Here is a 25,839-nt window from a genome sequence, read left to right as displayed (position 1 = left end):
TTTTTAATCTCTCAGTGTTGAGCACTTACAAGAATGCAAAAAAATACTGTTACTTTGACTCTTTTTGACTCTTGAGGGAATAAAACACCACAAAAAAAGAGCTAAAAAGGTCTTCCAGAAAATACTGAAAAAAAAAAAGTACTGTCATTACTCCGATATCACAGTCTGAATGGGGTCCTAAATTCTGAGTTTCCAAGGTAAATATGTAGTGTGGAAAAGTTCATGAAGGTAAGGAATAGAAGCACACTAACATTGCATTAAAAATGAACAGTAGTGCAAAATAGAACAGAAAGTTCTCAGTTCATAAATCAGGTATCTTCCAAGGATTTTTACTGTAATTTATGCAGGATTGGAATCTAAACAGTAGAAAGGAATTAACACAAATGCAACGTATCAGCTAGGTTTTGCCTTTCAAATTCCCATTCTCCTTTACAAGAGAGACTGAACTTGAGTGTACGTGAAGAGAGACAGGAACTGTGCCCTAAGGAAAGAGCCAAAACAGGAAAGAAGAGAGAAAGTAAGATACCCATGACACAACACAGAAATCAGTATCAGAAAGAAATGAGAGTTGAGGATTCAGCTGCAGTGGGTGAAGGTTCACAGGGTGACTCTGATGCCCTTGAGTTACCTCAGCAGGAACATCCACGTGATCACGAGAGCAGAGAAACAAGCTCCTTTTTAAGGAACAGCACTTCCTTCTGTTTGCAGACAAAGCAGTAAAGTTGTGACGCTTTAAAGGACATTAGGAGAAACAGTTTTGCTAGGAACCAAGATTTTTGTTTGTGCATATGTACTGAGATTCATACTGACTATCAAAGAACAAACAATAAAGTTCCCTGAAGGTTTCCAGAAAATTGCCCTGCCCACGTGTGAGTCAGGCTGTAAAGTTTTGACACTGATGAAGTCAGAGTTCTTCATTACCTTGTTCAAGATTGATATTTATTTCTTCTAGGTGGCTTTATCACATTTCCCTTGAAGTAAGGAGCTTTATTAAGAACACAACTATGTCTGTGGTTACTTGGGGATAAAAATAAAGCTCTCCAACCCAAAGGATTAACATGGAGGATGTAAGTAGGAATTAGTGGAAACCAATGAGTCAGAAAGCGCTGGAGAGTTCAATTTTTACATATCCAGGAGCTGTCTGAATACATGATTTCCCGATCCACTAGAAAAATGCCAGCATTTGGTTTTCCTCCAAGACAAAATTTGTCATAGAATAAAAGTCTCTAGGAAGGGAAAAAAAAAAAAACAAACAACAAACCCAAACCAAATCACCAACAAGAAACAACACACCCCCTCCCCAAAAAAAACTAACCACAAAAACAATTACAGTTGAGAACTAGAAAATTCATCTAAGCTCCACCTTTACCTAGCATTATACATTCACAATGTTACATTCTAAAATATACTTGTGTATATTGAAGTTTCAAAATGCAACAGACCTCTAGCTCTACTAAAAATCAAGATAACATTTATTTTGTTTATACTCATTACTTAGATATGAATCAACATTCAAGGCATGAACTGTGCCCTATTTCAGGAGCTTCTATTTAAGTTATGAAAATTAGATATGGATGTCTTGGCCAAAGCAGAACATAACATAAACATCAGAAAGTACTGATCTTACTACCCAAAGGGCTTCATTTTCATGTTTTAAAGTAGGAAGAGCTACACATGGAAGAAGAAAAGAACAGCCACATGGGTTAAGTGAACAATGAACAAAGGAAAATTCTTTAATACAGCTCTCCAAAGAAAAAACATAGAAAACAGTCAATCAAGAAAGTGCGCTCAGTGTAATCTATGACTGGGACAAGCCTGCTCCATTTCTAACCGCAACTTACTCTCAATCACTAAGTCAAATATCTCTATCTCATACTAAAAGATTTAAAACAGCAAAAAGAGACCATCTCTTCCCTTGAATCTATGTATTTTTGACTTAATGAACAAATACTTTGAGTTCTGAAGAAGTCCGAAATTCCCAAGACCCCGCAAACATCGCCACTCTACAAATGGGAATCAGTTTGGGCTTGTAAAGCTCCTTCCACAAATCTGCAGTTCAGTGTGAGCAAGAAAGCCACGTGAACAGGAGCAATCACTCACTTCTTGCTTAGACAAGACAAGACATCACGATCAAACCGAGCCTTGTCCTTCATTCAGCTTCAACTATTGTACTAGTGATATCACATCCCCACTAACAAATGTTTCCCTTGGACACAAAACTCCATGGTTAGAAAGACTAGAACATAATCGTTATCTATGAATTACTTACATCCCCTCGTATCTGGTCTTAGAAAATGAGGGTTCTTCAAAAACACTTTTACAATAACTAGAAACAATTAACACAACTTCAGTCTGTAAAGCATTTTTCTTTTCACTCCAATTTAAAGCATAACACCACATAAAAGCACCATCATGTTGCATGCATGGTTCCTTCTTCTCACCAACACACACACGCTCCGTATTGCAGAGGTTATTCACAAGCTCAGGTCCAAAGGTACTAAGATCCAAGCCTGACAACATCTATGTTTTTATACTGCTGCTATTATATAGATAAAAGAAATATACTGCATGAGCTCTTCTCCTCCTCCCCTAGAGGTTGGCATTCAGGAAGGCAAATATACTCAGGACATTTGTTTCAAGTGCTAAAAATATCTTCCTATAAAAAAAAGATCACAATATTCAAATAGAGGCAAGTCCCAGCCTCAAAGGAACCAACAACATGTTTGAGCTGTCTGCCACAGATGAGAAAGCCTTGCAAAAGATGAGAAAGCCTTGCAAACCATAAACAGCGAAGCAGAAGATGCCTTCTGATACATTTAACTCCATGACATTTGAATAAAAGGCAGATCTCAAGAGTTCAGTGCGCTGTTATACAGGAGGAATGTAATGTTATTTTCCTGATCCGGAAGCAGCGTTACATTATGCTGCTATAATCTAGTCCCCACTGAATTCACATGCGGAAGTCTTATACAATCTGCTAGCAGATTATAGAATAGAATTCTACCAAGTATTAAATACTCGCTTTAATAGATCTGATTTCGCCTGAACAGCCTGATAACTACTTGGATTTTCTCAAGTAATTTATCTAACTGGAGGCAGAAAAAGGTTTTGATGAAAGAGGAAATGCCTTGGCACTATAATGCAAAATTTATGAGCTATGGTACCATAGTATGGCTTTTATCATGAGAGAATAAGCTGCATTCTTCTGTATAAATAAAAATTATTTTTGTGGAAGTCTGCTAAACTACTGTCAGTAATCCAGCAGTGACTGGGATAAAACATATCACAAAATATACATAAACTGTGTTATTAGGGAACCTAAATTTTGGTAGAAATCAAAAATGAGAAAAAATACACAGCAACGAATAACTGAAGGGCCATTTGAAAGGGCTAATTCTTAAACACAATTTTTAAAAAGAGCATAAATCTTACCTTTTATCTTTGGAGGATAACCACCTGTCCCCTGCAAACTTATGCAGGAGTATTTAACAGATATTAACACGTTCTCCATTGAATAAGAGGAGAAGCTATGACAGTATTCTGGAAAACCTGGATGGGATGATTAGCATTACCAAGCATCAGGGCCCATTACTTGGTGATTCTGTCTCCAATGTAACATGCAAGGGAAAAAATAGAATTTGTCCTTTGTTTCCATTCCTTTACATAACAAAACCAACATCCTTTTCAGCATCTAAGTTAGCTATTAACATTCTGCCAAGAGAAGGCGACTACCCCCTGGAAGGCTAGTCCACACCAGCAACTACAGTGTGCCTTAAGGAAAGCAACTCACTTCCCTTGTTTCAGTTAAGGGCGCTAAACCCACAAATCGTGTATTTCTAGCCCCTACTACATTTCACAGAAAAACTACCCAAAAAACCCAGCTATGGAAAGCAGGACAAAGATGGAAAAAGAGTAAGTTTTGAAAGAGCATAAAGGCAAACTACAAAGGAAAAAAAAAAAACACCATACCCTGTATGATGTTTTGCTCTTTTCGCTTGTTCTAATACAAAGGCAGCATATGAATTCAATTTTTTGAGTTGTAATCACCACCAGCATGGCTGGGAAAGGAATCGATTCGGAATATTTACAAACAAAAATAATCACTAGAAGACATCTGAAATAAAGAAAAGGGGGGGCTTTACTTACCGGAAATGGAAATTCCACTACACTCTATACCTAAGAATAGTAATACATTTAATGAAAAAAAAGCTATATTCATACTTCTTTTAGCCTACTTCTTTCCATCCCCTTTAAATATAGCAACTAAACTAAAAACAACTGGTACACCATATAAGGTTTGCAGGATATGTTTCAGCAGGGACCAACAAATATGAAGTATTACCTACTTTTACCAAAAAAAGATTTTGCCCTAAATTTCTAGCCACTTCACCTACCTTCTGAAAGATGACCCTTCCATTAAAAGCGTTAATAACTTTGCTAATAGTAATGGTCCCTATATTTCTTTAGAGAGTCAAGTTTATTCCTAGTTTACAGCCTTTTCAAAAGGAGAGCCACCTTAACAGCCAGCTAAAATAAATGACAGCACTGACTATTACTACTTTGCTTCTCCTTTTATGGTTTCTATCAGTAAAAAGTGCTCATAATTCTGTTTCGGCTGCGTTTCCTTTTTTCTTTTTTGCTATATACACCCAGAGCGATTACAGCACAACTCATTCAAGACAGCTGTGACCAACTGGGAGAGAGAACAGCTTTCCCTGGTCAAACTTGAACTATACCAATAGGTCAAATAGTTTCAACCGACTCTCTAATTGCTATTAAAACACCCATTCAATTAACATTAGAAAAGTGATACTTTGGCACAATTCACATAAAACAGTTCTTCCACAGAAGTTCCCTTAAATGGGCCTTTTATTGTTGGGACAAACAGCGAGCTGAGAAGTTATGCAAGAACAACATCAGCACGGTGTACTGCACGTCACATGCCAAACTCCATAAGACATGGTTAATAATCTACAGGATCATCTGAGCTTTATCTGAAGATGATGGCTTGTTGCGATATATTTTTCTTCAGCAAAAGGGCACTTACAAAACCCCATTTAATAAAAGTGGCAAAACAGAAAATAATGGGCCTTTTTGCTACGGGGTTAGTTTTATTTCATAACCTCCAAAAAGGTTATCTTTCTAAGCATGTGCTGGTAGAAGCTCCAAAATAAATATCTAGTCACAACATTCTTCTGATGTGCTGAAGAAATGACTCAAAAGACATATAGCCGTAACTCGTAGCACACCTTTAAAGAAGCCACAACTGAAACATGGGTAAAAATTTGCTGTGTTTTTTTGACAGTTAACAGTGTGATAGTTTATGGAGAAATATGCTTTTAAGTAAAAGCTTCACTTTCTAAAGGCAGCTAAACTAAAAGCAGATGCCTAGCAGTTTACACTGGTGCAGATCAATCCCTTGTTACATCCTGCAGAGCATGCCGAGTCACAAAGGTATCCAAAAAAGCTGATTGCTGCAGATGAAACCCTCTCACCCACACCTCACCTATAATAAACATCCCTCGGTCATCTTGTCAATTCCTTTGTTATTGCGTCAAGAATTAGCTTAAGTATTCCCAGAAACTTTTTTAATCTAGCCCTGAAGAGTATTTTGTTGATTTTTATTCTATAACCGGCAGTAAGGACTTCCATTACTGGTTCCCAAATACAGACCTGTCAGACACACTCACAGGAAGAAGGAGATCAAGTTAACAAGGTAGAGAAGAGAAAAAAAAAAATTAAACAAAAAGCAGGGAGCAAAGGCAGAGATCAAGTGTAATCCTCATATGAGTCTGATCTGCGTAAAAAAGATGATAGAATTTCACTCAGCTCTCGTCTTGTGACTGAGGAGGAATTTATATTTTATAAAGCCAACAAAGAAAGAGAAGTTAATATCCCACAAATTAGTTTGCTGCATTTCAGCTTTTAGACTCTGAATTTTGATAGACTTTCATCTTCATTATGTACACTCTTCAAAAAAACAGAAAAAAAAAAAGAAAGAAAAAACCCACTATACATCCCCCAACAGCAACAAAAAAAAAAACCTACACAATAAAAAACCCCACTCTCCTCTCTAAAAGGTATTCCTGTATGACTTAACTTCCTTCTTGTCAGGCCAGAGAAATCAACATTTTTTTCCAGATTCAGGCCCTCTGCCTCTGGCAGTTTCCTCTAAACCGTTAGCCACACTTGTAGCTCGTTTCTCCAACCTTTCCATATTATCCTACAACCAAGACTGTAAAAGAGTCTCACCAAAGCTATGAGGTTACTTAAATTCTTCGCTACTTCCATCCCTCCCAACACTCGGTATACTTTTCAGAGCAGCTCATAGGCTTTGAGACACCATGAGGTACCAAGAGCTCAGTTTGTCATCTACTGCCAACTCAATGGTCCTTGCAAATTTCACACTGTTGCCCAAATGAATCCAGTTTAACCTGTTACCAGCACTCCACACCATTAGTCTCTCTTCATTTGCAGCCTTACACATTTGTTTAGTCTGCATATTTCTAGCTGCAACCATCTTTCTTTATAAAGACACTTATAAACTCAGTGTCTTTAGACTAAATGAGTATTCATGGTATCTATAACCAGCAATGTCTTCACCAGACAAAGGAGCTGCACAACTCGTATATAAAGGAGAAGAAACACTATCAGAGAAGATCTCTATTACCTACAAGATCAAGTCCATGAACTAGTTTCAGCTTTTCTGGGACAAGAGTACCTGGGATCTATTCTGTTGCATAAATACAAAATTATTTTTCTTGCTGGCAAGAATAAAGCAGAACTTACCATTATAACAATGAATTAAGCTCAAGCTTCTCAACGCATGAGAATTTTAACTTCAAAATCAAATGTTCCCATAGAAAGACCAATTTTACTCCACTAATATGCCTTCTGTCCAAAGTTTAAATTTAAATCATATTATGCCTAGTAACACAAAGCATTACATAGAAAAAAAAGCCCCTAACCACACTACCTAGCATGCTTTTGCCAACAAAAACTTTGGCTAGACCTGAAAAAAAAAAAAAATAAACAAACCCTAAAAAAAACTATTTGCAGCTAAAGATCCCATTGACACCTCTACAATCCTGAATAACATTTTCACTTAGCTAAATAAGACTTGTTTTTTTTTTTTCAAACCACCCATTTTGTTTAGTTCTCTACTGTGTTTATTTTTACATGGAAAGAACCTCAGGAACTTCAAGCAATTCACTTTTTCAGCTGTCTGGAAGCCTCTGGAAGCCCAGTGTATTGTAAAAGAACAGAATTGACCTTAGCCCCACCAGTCCAGAAAGCTTATCGTGGGTGCATCTGCAACACAAACACACTGGTATTTATCTATTTCCCTCTTAAACCTCACAGTTGTGTATGAAGATGTTTTATCTAAACACTGAAGTCTGGCAAAAGAAATGAGGGCATGCCAAATTTATGGGACATTATCATCCTTTCTACGAGCAAAGGCTCCAGCAGAACTCCAGCTAAGATCTAGCATCAACACCAAAACTACCAACTACCGAAAAGAAAATGTTGCAGGGTGCTTGAGAGTTAAATTTATGAAGCTCCTGTATGCCTGGGCTAAAATGGGAACAGGAGTTCAGAGATTAATTTAGAAATTTGAATCCGAATAAGTAAAATGTAAGCATTGATGTGAAATTCTTCCGAAGCCTTAAGTTTAAAAGACAATCGTAACATCTTTTAATGTTTTAAAAGACAATTTTAAATGGCTACTTAAAAAAAGAACTGGTCATTTAGGAGATGACCTTCTTCAGGAAAGCTATGATTGAAGGCAAACCATCAGGGGAAAAAAAAAAGCCTTCGGATTTACTTTGGAAGCGTTCTGCGGGAAGCAATAGCACTGAACACTTAACTGCGGCAGCAGAGCTTGACGGTCAAATACTGCTCAGCAGTGGGTAACAAAGAGGCCAGTTACAGGACGGGGCGGTAAAACAACCTCGCCTGCTTAAGACGCTCGCTTCTGGGTTGTGCAAGAAGCCTTTTGGTCGTAACGCCCGCTGGAATACCCATCCATCGCCTCCAAGAAAAGTCTCTCCTACAGAAAAGCAATTCATTTTCCACAGGATGAGCTCTAAAAGCAGCTTGTTTTTCTTTCCAGGACCTGAAAACTGATACTTTTTCCTTAAATTTACAATTCCTTTTCCACAGGGGAACAGGCATTGCAGATGAGCCCACTTCTCTGTGCGATTGCTGAGCAGAGGCTGTTACCGAGTCCTTATCTTCAGAGTCATTCCGAAAGGAGATCTTCAAATCCCATACTCCCTCCTCAAGTCTGATCTTCAAACCAAGAAGTAGGTCCTCAGCTCCGGCAGGAATGCATGGCCGGGTGGGTTTGACTGGCATCAAGGGGCCAGGAGGTCACTCCACACAGGTTGGATGTTTTATATTGCTCAATAAGAAACTGGCAATTTCACTTGGCTTCCAATTCATCCAAGCAAACATTGACACAGGTGTGGGATTTAAAAAAAAAAAAAAAATAATAAATGACTCAGAGATGGATAGGGTTAATTGAGATTGCCCTCCTAAGTGTATCTCAATAAGCGGTCTGAAATGCTACCATGGATCAGGCGTTCCTGCCAGCTCTCAGCAAAGCATTAGCAGCTCAGCGTCTGCCCGCTCCCTCACAGACGAGAAATGCTTCCTGATTTTCTTCATTTTTATTCCTGTTTTAAGTTTACTTAGGTTTTTCAACTTCCTCATTAGATACTTTGCTTTTGCCTTAGATACCTCTTTACAACTTTTGATTTTTTTTAAAATCAAAATTCCCCATAGGATTTTTTGCAGAAGGGTAACTACATAGATACCAAGTCAATCAATACAATACACCACAACATTTTTTAAGCAAGGAAATACCATGAACTTAATAAATATCTTAATTAAGGACAGCAACATTTTAGAGAAGAAAATTAGTTCATTGTTACTGCTTTCAGATCCTCTTTGGATTTAGCTTTGGATCCAACCATAAATAAAATTAAATGGTCTAATGTATTAGAAACTTTATTCTTTTTATGTATTACCACTTTAAGCCCAAACACTTCATATGTATTTCTGCCTCCTGGCTGTCAGTCTCCCAAGTGTAGGAAGCCAAGCCACCAACATGCAGCTATAAACTTTCTTGTGCACAGCCACGCAAGGGGAGTCACGAGAAAAAACAGTAAATTAGCTTTCCTCTTTCACAGACCCACAGGAGAGTTTCACTTCCAAGCGTTACCTATGGCAACACCTATTTTCCATCAGCCCCACTTCAATGACACTTCTTTCCATCCTGCAATCAATACTTTGGAAGCATTAGCAGCGGTGATGGGCTGACAGAGGCCACCGCTGCCCCTAGCACAGTGGTCCACTTCAGGGCCATCCCAGGACACCAGCCAGAGGGTTTTAAGACCCTGCAAAAAGCTCAGTCTTCAGACATTTTCAGGGATCTCCTGGATGCTTTTACCACAGCACCAGGGCAGCAGAAGCAACAGCTTTTTAGCCTTTGGTAATCAGCCTGGAAGACTTTGAGGACAACCCAGTCACAGACCCCTGGGAATGCACCTTCCCACCCTTCCCCACAGCCGGAGACCATCCTCTTCCACTGCAGCAGCACGGCTTTGTTCAGCACAGGCACTGGGGCCCTACAGCATACAGAGAGTGACCCAAGTATATTGACTAGGGTTCCTTGTGGAGATAAAATTAATTACTAAGCCCATATGTAGACAGTACCTCAAGCACTATTTCCATAAATCTTTTATCCTACTAGTACCTTTCCAGGTTGATTAGGAGTAGATGACAGCAAGAGGAGGACTCAAAATGCTTCCAAATGACCAAGCTTTTACAAATCAGAAGTTAGTGCAAGACAGCAGCTGAATGCTGGTAGTCATCACTGCTCACCACTAAAATAAGACCAAAAAAAAAAACCTAAAATCAAAAAACACACAAAACAACAACAACAAAAAAACAGAGACCAGGTTTCACAAAAAAAAAAAAAAAAAAAAAAAAAAGAATTTGAGGGCTGGCAGTTCTTCTCAGAAGTCACCTTCTGTGTCACACATTTCAAAAATAAGAAATTATTCTTGCACGCATAATGAATAACAGAGAATTGTCTGAAACACCTTAGGAAGCTATGGTTATCAGACCAATAGCAGGCACCCACAGATGGTCTGCCCCAGCAGATACTTGATAAATGCCTCTTATTCAAGGTGAAATTATCTTCTGGTGAAATTAATCTCATCCTGTTTTGTAATACTGAGTTTGACTTTTAAACCAGCCTTCACTAGCAATTTGAAAAATATTAAAATCCTGCTAAATGGGTAGAAGTAAAGGCCATGGATCTTGCCAACTGAATGAAAAAATCTACTTTTTTTTTATTTTTTAAAAGAAACTCACATTAGTAACATAGAACATAAGCCTAGGCCTACTCAATAGACAGATATTTTTCGATTCGTTTCAACATCAGTTCATTTATAAGCAGGTTCTCAACTAAGAACACCTGCAATTCATTCAGACATAACTTTGCCTCAAGAAAATTACAACTGCTTCTACTTCTTACCAACCACCACCAGTTTCGATTCAGCTGAAGCCTTCTTCACTGGTCACCTCTGGACAGTTGCTGTTTGGCAAAAGCAGGAGGAAGTTCTGGTGATCTGTTGGGCTGCCTTCAAGTGCCCAAAGTGGGACACTGTGCCAGATGCACAGCTGCCGCCTGGGTTTTACGGGAGTGTACTCAAACTTGTTCAACTCATTCAGGAAATTTTAATCAGATGATGCGTGGCTTGTGTTTTCAGAACTTGCACTGGCTAAGATTAACACATGGCATTCACATTTCCAGCACCACTTCTCCCTTTTAATTCCAAGTCTGTCTTCTCTGCCTACACCTCTCCTATGAGGACAGGCTGAGGGAGTTGGGGTTGTTCAGCCGGGAGAAGAGAAGGCTCCGGGGAGACCTTATTGTGGCCTTTCAGTACTTAAAGGGGGCCTACAGGAAACATGGGGACAAACTTTTTACCTGTTACGATAGGACAAGGAGTAATAGCTTTAAACTAGAAGAGATAAGATTTAGACTAGATATAAGGAAAAAATTTTTTACAATGAGGGCTGTGAAACATTGGAAGAGGTTGCCCAGAGAGGTATTTGATGTGCCACCCCTGGAAGCATTCTAGATCAGGCTGGATGGGGCTCTGAGCAATATGATCTAGTTGAATGTGTCCCTGCTCATTGCAGGGGAGGTTGGACTTGGACTAGATGACCTTTAAAGGTCCCTTCCAACCCAAACTATTCTATGATTCTATACACCCTTAAAAGCATATTTAGTACTCATAATTTAGAGGCATTAATTTGAGGATTAAAGAAATGAAAACCACAAAACAGGCATGGTAAAAATTGATCTCGTCTCATCAACATTCTCCAACTTGGCACAAAGGGAGTACCACTAAAAGCCGTAAACAACTCAGTTATGAACTTTCTATACATAATAATCTACAGAGTGCAATGTTACCACTGTCCAGTGCCTACTCATTCAGCCCTCATGCCATGAGGGGAAGCTTCTTACCGAAAGGGAACTGCCTATGGGTTGACATGCATTACATCCCTTTCTTTCATAATTAAGGCGATGAGACAGCATCTCCAGGTCACAAAGTGCTCTGCCACTCAAAAAGAGGATAAACACCAACTATTCCACTTCTACTGGGCTTCCAAGGCTTGAAGTAAAAAAAAAAAAAAAAAAAAAAAAAGCTGAGCAGGACAACGTGGAAAGGGCATATGATGCTAAAACAGGAAAGGAGATAAGGGAAACAATACGAATGTGATACATATAGCTCTCTGCTGTGTCAGGGAAATTTCATGTCCTAAAGACAGTCTTACAGGAGTGTTGGTTCCTCCTCGTAAAAATAAGAAGGAATCATACTGGCAGGGGTTGGAGGAACTGAGCAGTTTGAGACATTTTCAGTTTCACAAAATTAGAGATTTACTTTTTTAATAGGCAAGAGCCGGGGGGGAATAACAGTAATTAAATAAAAAAAATAGAATAAAAAAATCACTCTCATCTTACTAGTGGTTTTTTTTTGTTGTTTTGTTTTAAAACATGTAAATCTCCCTTGCAGCAATCCACAAGATCTGATGATCCCTTTTATGAAGCTTGGAAGATGACGACTCAACTACATAGGGCTTTTTCTTTCTTTTGTTTTTTAACTATAAACTGCTAAACCTTCTGGCCATTTCTCCCTTTTCTGAATGAACCTCTTCACTTTCTTTTGACAGCAAACGACAGTTGGAGAATGGAAATAAGTAAATAATAAACAACTCCCCCTCAAAAATATAACCAAGAGCCTTATTTCTAACTTCAACAATTAAGAAGAGAGCAACAACAGATTTGTACATCCAGATCACAGACCCCACTATGAAGAACAGAAACTGAACTTCTGAGGACTTTCACAACACAAGGCATTAAACAGCATGAAGCTTCATTCCTGTAGCTGAATTAACCAGTGCAACCAGAAAGGGAAGTCGGTCAGCTCAAACCCCTCGGGGAAAGGGAAGTAGGGAGCAGGAGCTCAACTGAAGGGCACTGCAACCAGGGCACATCATCACACTTGTATGTTTTTATACTGCTGTCACTGAGTGGATTGGGAACATGACCTTAGCAGAAATCAAAGTTAGTTGACTCCACATAGAGAAATTACTACCCACCCAGTGACCAGCATTTAGATATTTCTTTTGTTTTGAAGTTTATTTCAACCTACCTAACTTTTGCTTCACATTCTTCATTAAGTGTACTACACATTAATTTCTCTTGCCCCATATTCCAGACTGTCTCTTTGGGGTTTCTAGTCAATGTATTCTTACAGGATGAACATTTTCCTGAAGATCTAACTAAGCCATCCTTCATTTTACAGATGAAGTTATACTTAAGAGAAGAAAAAAAATAGCAAGTATTTAAATATCTATGGTCAAATATTATACATGACTAAAAATTCCCAAGAAGGCATCAACTGCAGAACACAAAACAAAAATGTCCCGCTATTTCAGCTGTACTGAAGACCATTATTTTTAAACTAAGTATGTAAGAGCATTTGGATGGCTGGACAAGATCTTTTCTCTGTATTTTGTAGGAATTTCCTCAAATACAAAGACAGTGGTTAGGAATGTTAAATCACGTAACAGATTAAAGAAAAAATGTCAGTGGATCAGCAAGAGAGACTGAGGGAACAGGGAGAAGTATCTACGACAGATGCTTAATCATTATTGAACTAAATTATTCCTATCTTCAATTCATTAACCTGTAGACCAGAAAAAAGGAAAAAGGAGGTATTCTTTGTAGTTGAGGATATAAGGAGTTGTTTTCATGACAGAGAAAAGCAAAAATAAAAGAAGAATTTGTGAAAGGGTGGAACAGAAAGAACCTGAAAGCACAGAAGCTTTAATTTGTAAGACATTAGCCTGTTTGAGTATTTAAAGTTTTAAGTGTCTCTCCTCCTGGAGTCCAGTACATGAAGTTTTCACCATGCTATAAACTAAACTGAAATGCATTTTTGCTCCAATGGAATTGGTGAAAAGGCAAAAGCTCAAATACCCATTTTCCTCTTTTTGCTTATCTACAACACACTAAAATTCAAGCTCGCACAGGTCTTTAAACTGTCAGCAGAGTTCTTCCATAAATGGCTCCTTGGTGGCCCTTGCAAAGCCAACTTCAATTCTAGTCTGCTTCTTAAGAGGTGGACAGATATATCAGAAGATTCACAAACATATCTGATGATCTAGCTCCCTTTATGTCCTGGTTCGAGGTAAAACAGAACCAATACTCTGTTCGGTAATTTTACTTTGCATCCAAGCCTCTTCTAACTAACTGGACTCTCCAAAATTAATGGCGTATTTTTAAGACTGCAGTCCACTCCCAGAGTTTATATTATATTATATTATTATAAATAATCCCAGATTATTTATAATTTATGCCAAGGAATGGTAGGCAGACACGCTCTTGCTATGACACCCAAGGCCAGCTAACTCTCATATTTGCCCACTGGAAGGTCAGAAGCGAAAAAGCGTAGAGGGGTCCCACCTGCAGGGAGGAGCGAACAGAACAGGTGACCCAAAACTGACCAACGGGGTATTCCATCCCATCTGCCTCATGCTCAGTATAAAAGCTGAGGGATCACAGGTTCAGCCCTCTTTCTTCAATGGCCAACATCTGAGGAGGATTCTGTTCGTCTGCCTTTGACCCCAATCCACACATTCCTGAATCCAGACCCAGAATCCAGCTCCTGTCTATCACTGAGTCCAGTCTGGGACTTTCCCCATGCCTGCTGGTGATGGGATCATCATCCTGGGAGCTTGATCTGGTTTTGTACACATTTCATTATTTTATTACTATTTTCATTAAAGTAGTTTAGGGTTTTTTCTGAACTCCTAAGTCTCTTTCTCTCTCTCCCTCCTTTCCTCAAAGAGGGAGGTGGGAGGAGACCATCTGTCTTTCATTTCAGTGGCCAGTCCGGCCCAAACCACAACACTTTAAAGACATTAAGAAGTTCTCTTCTAGTTTTGGTTTTGTTTTGTTTTTTTTTTTTTTTTCTCTCCACGCCCAGGTAGGTTAGTAGGATTAGGAAATCTTTTATGCTTATTGAATTGGTTGTCCTAAAGGATGCTATCCAGGATCTCCTGTTGTGAAGGATGGCAAACTACTTATGTTGAGAATTCATTCAAATTAAGAGCAAAAAAATCCTCATTTCCTTTTACCACCTCTCGTCTCAGCAGTACCACTTGCATAAGCTAAGTTTAATCACCAAGTTCAAACCTCATTTCCTAGGCATATCTTCAGGTACTGCATATGAAGTTATAGTTAATATGACAGGTGCAGGAGAAGGAATTTATCACAAGTTTGATGCCTTTTGATCAAATCCCAGGACATTCTACCCAGTGTTCACCTGGAAGGAAGTAAATCATTCAGACTTGGGGGAGAAAATTATTCTTTCTGTTCTATAATTTTTAATGGGTTCAGATGTATCCACCACATACTCAGTGTCTTTCTGGATAGAGACCCAAACAAAGGTTACTCCTTTGGTTATTTTGCAATAGTGCAATGTGACTCAGAAAAGGAATTACCAAGACCACCTTCAGTTCAGCCAGTGAAACACTGCTGCAGGAAAAATCACTTGGAAGCTCACATGGCTAGTGGCTTCAACACGAGACAGTAATTGCAGTGAAGTAAACAACCCATCTATGATACAAGATGTGATTGCAGTGTGAGGCAAAGATACTTAAACTAGCCTAAATAGCAGAGGCAGCGCAGCCAAGGCAGTGTGAAGCTGGCTCTGAGGCTCCCTGGCTTTGACATTTGTGCACCACAACCTGTATGTATCTCTGAGATAAAAAGTACTCGCCATACACAAGCGCTCAAAGATGTAATTGTAAAACTATACAGCTAACAGCTAGTTACCTGCCCTGCACTAGTATTTTAAGCAGCCACTGTCACCTTCCTTCTGAAGGAAAGAGTAAAAGTTAATTTCATAGTCAATAGAAAAAGACGTCACAACCCAGACAGCCTCGGTTCAGGCACCTAAACATACCATACTAATTTTAAGTAGCTATTTGTTTTTCATTACAGAATGTGCCTGTACCCAGAAATAACCAGAACTGAGTCAACATTCATTACTTTTGTACACATTCATGTCTACATTACAGCCAATGAAGCTTTTTGTTGTTCTGCACAACACTATTTACTCAGCTAGAGAGAGAACTACCGGGGGAAAAAAAAATAAGTATCCAGTCCAGTCCCTGTGTTTTCCCCCTCATGCCCAAACTGTTGAAAGAGCAGTCATTTCTTAGACAGCTCAGGTATACATTCCACAAAGGCTAAACTGAAGAGTGCAACAGGGCATGAACAACCTGTTTTACTGAAGCAAATAATCCAGTTCTTGGACACCCTTCTGAAATTTTCTACAGTTTCTCCCACCCGCTCCCGATCCACCATGAAGATGAATTTTCATGTCTGCAATTTTTGTCAGCAGCTTTGCCACTGCATTTACACTGTTTGACTAACCATTTCTCTTGGTCGTGCCTCCCTCTCTCATACATTTTCAGTGTTGTCACAAAGCAGACAGTCAACGCTTAAACTAACCCTTCAGCTGTCAAGTCAATTTTGACAGAGGTATCTGGAAAGCGTACCTCTTCCTTCAGTAAGCATGGAAGAACGGATGCAATGCCAAAAGCACAAACTCTTCAGGTTCTTAATATCGCTCCAACCTGGGATCTGGGGCTTTAAAACATGGGTTTAAAATAGACTCATTCAATCGATTCAAGGACTTGCACAAAGAAGCAAAATTTTCACAGAAAAACAAGAACACAGGCCATGCACCAAAGACTAGACAAACACATCTTCTTGTTCTCCCTTCCACTGTCCACTCAGATGCACTTGAAAATGGTCAATATTAACCCGTTGCCCCCTTTTTACGGTCTGACTCAAAGTCAGGCCTCACCACGGGCTAAAATTAGAAAGCAAAGACAACCTCTTTTGTAACAGAAGCTGAGGTGCTACTGAGGACTCCAAAGTCACTAATGTTCGTCAAGCCGCAATGCCATGGCATGACACTGGACAGCTTTAGCCGGGCAGACCTCGGGTCACCGATACTATTCGAAGAGAGTCTCACTGAACCGTCAAGTAGTTTCCCCACTCTGGGTAGAACAGTGCAGTCACTTTGCACGCTATTATTAAATACCGCATGCAAAGCGGGGATTTAACATGGGGGCTGGAGTACAGAAGTTACCACAGAGGTTCATACACAGCATTTGTCTTGGCCTGCAAAAAGTGCTAGCAACAAACAAGCGGCTGACCCTCCCCCCTAGCCTGCCCTCCCAAGAGTCAGTACTAAAAAAAATCACACATTAGAAACAAAATTCCTCCTTCTTTAAAGTGAGTTAGCCATAGCTGAATAAACAAAGTGAGTTACTTTTGTCTCCTGTTTCTTTTTGATGTGTATTTTTCACAATTCCTCCGACAAGGTATTTCCATATTTTTACATCATTTTCATACAAAAGCACTTACTTTCAGCAGCAGTGAATTTGCTACCTTTGACTTTACTTGTGTATCGTATTTTTAAGTTGTGGGACATGGAAAATAGAACTTCCTCCAGGACTTTCTCCAGACAATCCATTATTACTTCATATTTTTAATCACTTCCCAAGTTATTCTGCTCTTTTCAGGAAACATTCATTGCAGAAAAAAGTAACCTGGTGCACTGTTGCACAACAACCTAACCACGCTTCCAGGGATGGTCTGAAGCTAAGCCTTTATTCCTGCCTCTGAACCTGCTTCAGAGGCTTTAGGCACAGAGCTTACTGACAGTGAACTCTCTTCAGGAGTTTTCCCAACGTACACAAAAGATTTTTCTCGGCAGCTAGCCATACTGTCCCTTTGAACCTCTGCGCTTAAGATTTCCTTTTCAAGATATGATGGCTGTAACCATACACAGTAATCCCAGGGAAGACACACTACTTGTGTATGAGGCACTGGTCCTCAGCTGTCATTGTTTTACATGCAACAACTATGAACAACCAATAGCAGAGGCCAACATCATATTCTGCAGGATAATTATGCCAAAGGCAAAAAGCAAAAAAAAAAAAAAAAAAAAAAAAAAAATCAAAGCACCTTGGTGACAACTGGCCCCCAAGCCACGACTCCCCAGCAACAAACTTAAGGCATCTTATTCTCTGTAATTTCCATCTCAACTCTTGTTAAATTCCAGCCTCTTGAGCACAGGTACACGCTCAGCAGCCTTTCTCACTAAACGATCCCCGATTCCCAAGACCCTTTTTGAGATGATATCCTCTAAACCCTTCCACAAACGGCCTCCTCAGTTACACGTAGCTCATCACATATTCAGCAACACCCAAACCCAACTGCTACTCTGTCACCTGGTTTGGAAAGGCTTTCCCACATGCCTCGAGAGTCCTCTGGCTTTGACTAACCCACCTTACCATCTCCTCTGTAGCCTCTTTTCTCCCAGCGTCAGTCCTCTACTTCCAAAAGTTAAGACCAGCAGAATATCAAACCGAGTAGCTACAACTGACCTTCAGTTGTGAGGAAAATACACCGCTTAATCCTACTCTTTTCTTTGTTCTGCTTCAGTATGATGGAGGACGATGCTTCCTCCCTACCCACAGCAACGTGCATATTGTTCACCACACAGGGGAACGTTTGCCTCCAGGGCAGCAGGTAGACCAGTCTAGCTGGGCTGATCTCATACTGCAAAGGACCAAGTCATACCCCAAATTTGCTCTGAGAACTTTGCTGGGTCACCCCTTTCCCAGGAGAAAAACATGTCCAGAAGGAAGTGTACATCAACACAGATAAATTCTGAACAAAAAAAAAAAAAAAAAAGAAAAAACAAAAAAAACCCAAACCAAACCAAAACAAGTAAACAAAAAAAAAAAACAAACCCCAAAACCTCAACACCTAACTAAGCGACGGAGGAACCTAACACTTCTTACGAGCTGAACGCTCACACCTAGCCCAAGACAGCTCAGCCCAGGCTGTAGCCTGCACTGCTGCCAGTGAAAAACTGCCGATCAGAGGTCAGAAACTGTGAGCAATTCACACATGCTCACCAGCACCCATCCATCAGACATCAGCAAACCAGTCACAAGAGATGACAGAAATGTAAGTATATATTATGCAGATACACTGCGGTTGACCCAAGCCACAGCAAAGCCTTTTCCAGGCTGGGTTTATCTCCTTTGTCCCTCCTAGCTCTGACAAGTGAGAAGTCACCAAAAAAAAAAAAAAAAATCTGCAGGCGCAAATTAAAGGGGTGGAGGGTGTAAAAATATGAACTGATAGCTGAATATTTACAGAAGAAAATAGTCAAATCAGTTCTCACATGCAGACAGCTAGCTTAAGACCAGAGGAAGGAAAAGAAGGGAAGTTTGCTTTCCCAGTTAACCTATATGTTTCCTCATTATAATGCTGCATGACTATCTGTTGGTATGTTCAAAACTCAGGTTCTTCCGTAACATACAATTACAGCATCACGAAGTGAACTTATTAAATACTTGTCATTAACTTACCAGTTGGCTGTTCTAATACTAAGCCAAAAACACAGGGGACATGACCACTAATAACAAAGAAACCTTGCTGCTGGAGCACCACTTACCTGTCAGTGAACATGTGTCAACTGAAAGAGACTGAAATCCAACATGCAAATAAGTTTTTCCTTTTAAAATAGTAGGGCATCAGAAAATACACCTGAAAACCCCAAAGTCTCCCACAAAATTGTTAGCTGCAGCCACCACACATTAGTATTCCAGGTTTAAAGGTGGAGCAGGACCCAGACCCTCAGAACTTCAGGACGTGTCTCGCTGCCCGAAATAAAAAGGCTACGTGCTAGCTGAGAGCCACATGCCATCAACACCTAGCAGGAAGTTTTGGTTTACTCCACAGTTGCTGTCAGCACTGCCTGGAAGATGTATACGTAGACACACACATATACATATGTACAGCTTTGACATCCCGAGTCAATCCTTTCACATGAGAAATCTCGCCTGGCTGTAAAGTTCTTCTGGCTGATGCTGCTTCTTACCTTCCTTGGTTCAGAAAAACACTGCTTCAAACATACTACTATGAAGGTCTGAAAGCACACAAGCAAATGCTTTAGAGACTGGGCCTCCGTCCAGCAGGCTAGTCCTTTAAAATGTGCTAAAAATTTACAGTTGCTCTCTTTTTTGTACAGTTTATGCATCTTTTTAAAATGCCTTTGAAGTAACTGACCCTAACAGAAAACAAGCAAATATAGTTTGTAGCATCATAATCTAAGCAGTAAACAAATAATTCTCTGCACCAAGAATACAAGAGCAGCCATGCTGGGTCAGATGCAAGACCATCTCATCTATTCAAGCCTCTGACAATGGAGAGACAGTCAAAAGCCATATGTCTAGGGAAAAAAAAGAGCATAAAAGCATGGCAAGCATATGATACTTCTAAATATTCTTCCATCTGTGGCTTATTTATTTCCTTGAGTTGAATGCAATTTCCAAATAAATTCTCTCATAATCATCAGATTGGAAAACTGGAAATGTTATTTGCTGTGAGTATTTACATAAAAAAATAATCAAGTCTTGACAACCTCTGCACACCCATTTTACAAGACTTGCGGATAAGAACATGAAAGATCGAGACTAGACTAAGTAGCTGATTTTTCCAAGATAAGGAGGGGTGTGAACGTAGAGCCAATAGAAGAGTCCTCCCAAGAATAACCAAGTTGCACTTCAGACCTAACTTGATAGAACAGGTCAGGTTGTGCACTTCTGTGATTCACTGAGTGATAACAACACAGAAACATACATTTTAAGCACTTTGGTAAGTAAATTTAATTCTTCCTGGAAAAAATGTGAGATTTTTCTGAATAACAGAGTGAGAATTAATGCAAGATCAACAGAGCGATGTGTAAAAGTGACATATATTTTAAATAAATCAGAAGATCGGCAATCAAACTGATGTAGTACTAATATCCACACATACTTAACTTTTGATCCATCACAGCTACTGCAGATATACTCATCAATCACTGAAGTCTAATCTTGTAAAAACAAAACTTCCTGTTACAGGAACGAAGCTTCAGTGTATCATGGTTTACAGCCAACTGCCTAACTCATACCAGAATAACAAATGACCATCCAAATTGAACTGAAAGTAAAATATAGGGGACTCCTGTGGAGACAACAGTCCCCAACTCTGCTGATAAGCAACAACAAAAATAAACATACATTCACATACTAAACGTAACACGAACTAAGAAAATTTAAGAAGAACATGCATCCTAGTTAACCTTGTATAATTCTGTATTTTACTAGAGTACTGAATTAGTGTAGTGGTTACAGCCAAGCATCCCCTCATTTTCTAGGCCAGACCTTCCATATTTCTATATTGAACATCGTGTAAAGTGCTGTTGAGGCATTAAGACAGACATCTTGAGTTCGCACTTGGTATTTAGGTAGATAAAATGAGTACAAACACTGAATCCTGCTTTTGTCATGTTGTTGCGCTAAAGAATTTTTAACCTCCTGGATGATCTTTTCTTTCTGGATTCCCCTATATATCTACACACACAGAGTTAGAGAAAACAATGTATCTGTATTTGATGACCTCGTAACTGCTTCACAAGAATTCAGTAGTAAGAAATGCCAGGTTAATAAACACACAAAAGAGCTAAATTTTAAACTCCGCCTTACTACAGAAATTCCAAGCCCACTTGGCACCCACCTGGTAGAAATAAGACAGTGACACCATAGAGAGATAGGCGTCACAGACCAAGGGCTGCAGACATGTTGTGGACAGCAGAAGTGCAAGGCCCCCACAAGATAATAATAATAATAATTATTATTATCATCATCATCAGGCTTTTGAATCTCCTTGTTGACTTAACATCAACAGAGTTGCAGTGTCCACAGGGTCTCTTCCTTCTTCATAAGGACATGGGAAAGCATATATGTGCCCTGGGAGCTTCTATTTCTTAGAAGATTAACAAGAACTGCTAATAAACCAGAGCCCACAGGCCCCACCATGATCTAGCCCAGACTTGGCAACTTCCATCATTCTGCAGGAGCACAAGTCAACAGGGACACGGAGTCTGTACCTGCCTCTGAAACCCAAGAGAGGGGATGCTGGGCTCAATGCTAACTCCGACAGCAGAGAAGAACGAGGAAGATGCGCTGTGCTGCCCTCAGTACAATACAACACTTTTCAGCTGGCGCTCTGGCTTCAGCAATCCTGCCACACAAGTCCCGCCGAGGGTCAGGAAGCAGCGGGAGCTTCTATTGCGGTGCTACTCAGGCAGAAGCATCGGCAGTGGCCCTGCTCCAGGGTGCAGAGGGACTCCAACCACTAGAAAGGCGATGAGATCTGACTGCTTGCGGTGCCCTGAGACAGGTATCCCCTGGGTGCTTCACCCCACATAAGGCGAACCACCTCTGGAGCTTTCCAGGTCCCACACAGAGCTGGAACCCGAATCCTCAACTAACACTGAATAAAATACTGCAATAAGTACAAAGGACTGGAAAATGGGCTCTAAAACCAGAAGATGAAGCCTGGGAGGGACTTATTCTATAGTACATGATTAAAAAAAAAAAAAAAAAAGCAAGCAGAAGGGCGTAAGGGAAATTACCAAAGAACAATCTCACCAAGATAAATCTTCTGTTGAAATAAAGCCCACTGCTAATCACCCATGTGTGTCTGGCGTACTAGAAACAACCAGCAATTGCCCACAAGAGACTCCCCACAGTAAAACATGTCTAAAACTGAAGTAGATTTTTAAAAAAATCCGCAAAGGACATAGAAAGTGTATTTAAAACAGAGATACCGGTAAACAGCTTTCATCATAGTAATAGATTAAGAAATGCAAGAAGCAAAAGCTTTTAAACATCTCCTTCCCCCCCAAAAAAAAAGTGTTTCTGCATAACTTTTTGGCAGTTTCATTCCCCCTTCCTCCTTCTCAATTCCTGACACAGGAAAAGCCATTTTGGACTAGATTGTGACATGAAGTGACACAGCAAATGAACTACCCTCCCAAACGTCACCAAGGGGAAACTGGAATATTGCACTGTGCTGCAGCTCCCCAAATTTCACAAGAATACATAATCTGCATTCTTCATATTGCCACTAACGAATTTTAACAAAATTCAGTGAAATGTGAAAACAAGAAAAATATTGAACAACACATTTCTCCCACAACCCACTTAACAGGCAAGAACGTTCACAGACCTCATCTTTCAGGGTAGTCTGGCCCTCTCCACTCCGTGCCCTCCTACCTCCTCCACCCGAGGACTCCAAACCACGACCCGCACTCCCTCCTGCATCCCAGAGATGCTGCTATCCCAGACAGAAGCTGCCTGCAGCCCACGCTCTCTGCACATTAAATCCTGATGCGCGGGCTCTTATCGCTGCAGTGAAAGAGGAGCAAGCCACGGCTGAAGGGTTCGTGAGCTGCATCCCCCTGGAAGGCTGAGTCTGACACCAGCTGATATCAATTGGGCATCTGAAAGTATGTGGCAAGAAGCGGCAAACAGAAGTTGTAACCCTGTCTAACTCCTGCCTGGATTTGCAGTCAGTAGCCATCCACTCAGGAAACAAACAAACAAACAAACAAAAAAGCAATCAGGCATCACAATCTTCTCTGTACATCCACATTTTCGCAAAGCAGGTCCCAAAAGTCCCAGAGATTAGCCAGCTGTAAGGCCCCTTTTGGCCCGTCGAAGGTGTGTTTCTTTCCAGACTTTGTTCGACTGCCAAACTATTTGCTTGAAGCGAGTGGCTTCACAGCAGAACCCAAATAACGCGCTAAGGGCCAGGCGCCTAGGGAGGATTTCCCGGTCCCGGTGCCGCCCCCCCACTCCCCCCGGGCCGGGGCAGAGCAGGGTTCTCCCCATCTCCTGCGCCCGGGGTCCTCGGAAAAGCGAAGCTGTCCCGAGCGAGGTCACCCGACCGCAGTCCTTCCCCAGCGGCAGCTGACTTTACAGTAGGGCCGAGCCAAAATCAAAATTAGGGGAAAAAGAAGAACACAGGCGCTGTGACCGAGCCACGGACGGCGGCGGCGGGCAGTCCCCGCCCGGGGCGGCGGAGGGGTGAGCTCTGCTGCCGCCGGACCCGGAGGAGAGGGGCAGCCCCTCCGGCAAACACCCGGCAAGGCCCTGGGAGGCCGTGACACACCGGGAGCCGGCGGGGACGGACCCCCCCAGCTCCTCCCGGCCCTTCGCCGGGGGTCTCACCTGCCGTGTCCCAGATGGAGATGTTGTACGGTCCCCACTGCTTGAGGTAGAAAGCGCCGCCGACGGTGCTGACCGTCTCCTGGAAGCGCTTCTCCATGTAGCGGTGCAGCAGGGAGGTCTTGCCCACGTTCATGTCCCCCAACAGCACCACCTTCCCGTCCGGTTTCTTCATCGCGGCCCGGCCCGGGCTCGCCCTGCCGGCGGCCGCCCGGCTCCCTCCCTCCCGCCGGAGGAACCTCGGAAGCGGCGGGACGAAGGACGGAGGGGCGAAGGCCGCCCTCCGCCGGCAGCGCAAAAACTTCGGGGGCTCCGGCAGAGCCGCCGCGATCCGGACCCGGCTCCTCCTACCCCCGGCCCGGCCCCGCTCCCGCCCACGCCGGCCCCAGGGGGAGGGGAGGCGGGCGGAGCTCTGCTCAACCAGCCCCACACACACCCTCCCCGGTCCTCCCCGTCCGCCCTGCCCCGGCAGAGCTGGGCGGCGTGCCCCGGGTACCCCCCCCACCCCCGGCTGTAGGGTGGCTGCCGGGAGGCCGCCTCCCGCCGGGGCTTGGCAACGCTGAGCCGTCGCGGGGGGATGCTGGTGCGCCCCGGGCTGCCAAAATCTTTGCTGCCGGAGATAACAGCAGCTCCGCGGCTCTCCTGGAGCCTAAACCCGCTTCTCCCCCTCATCTTCCCGGGGGGGGCGGGAGGGGGGGCAGAAAGTCGCCCCGGAATGAGGGTCACCCGCGGAGCTCTGCCACTTGCCAGACAAACAGGTTTGCCCTGGTAAGAGGTAGGTGTTCCGTAGGAATCAGGGGTTATTTTTCCAAGTGGCAGGTCTACTACCCGCTTTTACAGTCGCTTGCCCAGCTGCTGGAATTCAGCTTAATTCCAGTTCAGGTGGCAGAATCGCAATCATTTAAATCACCCAGAGATATAGCCCATCGGTTTTGCACCACTCCTCTTCAGGCCAAACAACTACAGGAAAAAAAATATTTGAATAGAACGTAAACACCTTATGAATTTTGAGCCAAGGAAAGGGATAATGTGCAGACCAACCGGAGGGGAAACAACCATTAGAGTATTTTTAAGATAATTTACTTATTATCCATTTCCTCTCCCTCCCCGCACAAAAGCGTTCAGATAGCAACACTTTTCATAATAAATGAATGCGCATCCTCACACTTGCGTGTCTCAGGGTGAAGCCGTTAGAATTTCTTCAGCCAGTCTAGGTTTCACATTTATGAGGTGCTTTGATTTTTGCTTACCTGCTAAAAAGAAATAGCTCTGTAGCAGGTTGGGTTTTTTTTTTAAGTCATGCCCAGTTAATTTTGCTTATTCTGCTTTTACTGCCCACATTTGTGGTTTTGCAGCTGTACCTGGTTGATACATAATTTTAGTTCAGAATCAGATACCCACCAGATATTAAAGTACTGGAGATACCCAAAGAGAGAGGACATTAGATTATCGGGGGGGGGGGGGGGGGGAGGAATCTTACAAGAGACTCTGAAATAATAATATTGGATGTGATTTGGGGCTGTGTGAAAGATTATGTGAGGGGGTCTGTTTCACTTTCATTATTGCATGGCAGCATTTTGCTGTGGTGTGTGCAGCCTTCGCCTCAGATTCCCATTTCCCACCTGAATTCCCATCTCAATCCCAGAGGTAGGAACAATAAAGTCAATGAAGCAAGGTGCTTCTCCGAGGTACTGCAAACGCAGCAGGTTTCTTCTGGGTGCCTGGTATGAAAGTGTAAAAAGAACAGACATTCTCTTCACATGGATTCTGTTTGCAAATTCCCATGTGCAATGTAAGCTACACCATTTTTCAGGGAAAAGAAAAATCTGGTATCGAAGAATTTAGACCATGAAGATCTGAATTGGTAAAGGTATCCTCAGTGTACGTACTCTCACCTTACGCATTGCTAAACCGCCTAGCTAAACGGGACAACAAATCTGTCTGGCTCAATACCCGTTTGGACCTGGTACCACAGCTAACAACTCTGACTCAGACAGGGATGTGCATTATCCCACCGCTACGCACCTCCTATTCACCACTTACTTAAAGGATCATCTCCTTTACATAGTAATCTACCCCTAATGGTCGGATGCAATAAGG

At 41.6% G+C, this 25,839-nt stretch overlaps 1 protein-coding gene across 1 annotated transcript in view; it reads right to left on the bottom strand.

The window, feature by feature from the left end:
- The window catches only part of RAB20 (RAB20, member RAS oncogene family), a 28,909-nt gene extending 4,869 nt beyond the window's left edge, over positions 1 to 24,040 (bottom strand). The window contains exon 1 of the mRNA XM_082480314.1: positions 23,743 to 24,040. Within this exon, the coding sequence (XP_082336440.1) occupies positions 23,743 to 23,914 (172 nt within the window). The 5' untranslated portion in view covers positions 23,915 to 24,040. The remainder of the gene's footprint in view (positions 1 to 23,742) is intronic.
- Positions 24,041 to 25,839: the final 1,799 nt, after the last annotated feature.

Source organism: Vanellus vanellus (assembly GCF_965231255.1).
Source record: "Vanellus vanellus genome assembly, chromosome: 1".
In the NCBI taxonomy this organism is placed as follows: domain Eukaryota; kingdom Metazoa; phylum Chordata; class Aves; order Charadriiformes; family Charadriidae; genus Vanellus; species Vanellus vanellus.
This window is presented reverse-complemented; position numbering and strand designations above follow the sequence as displayed.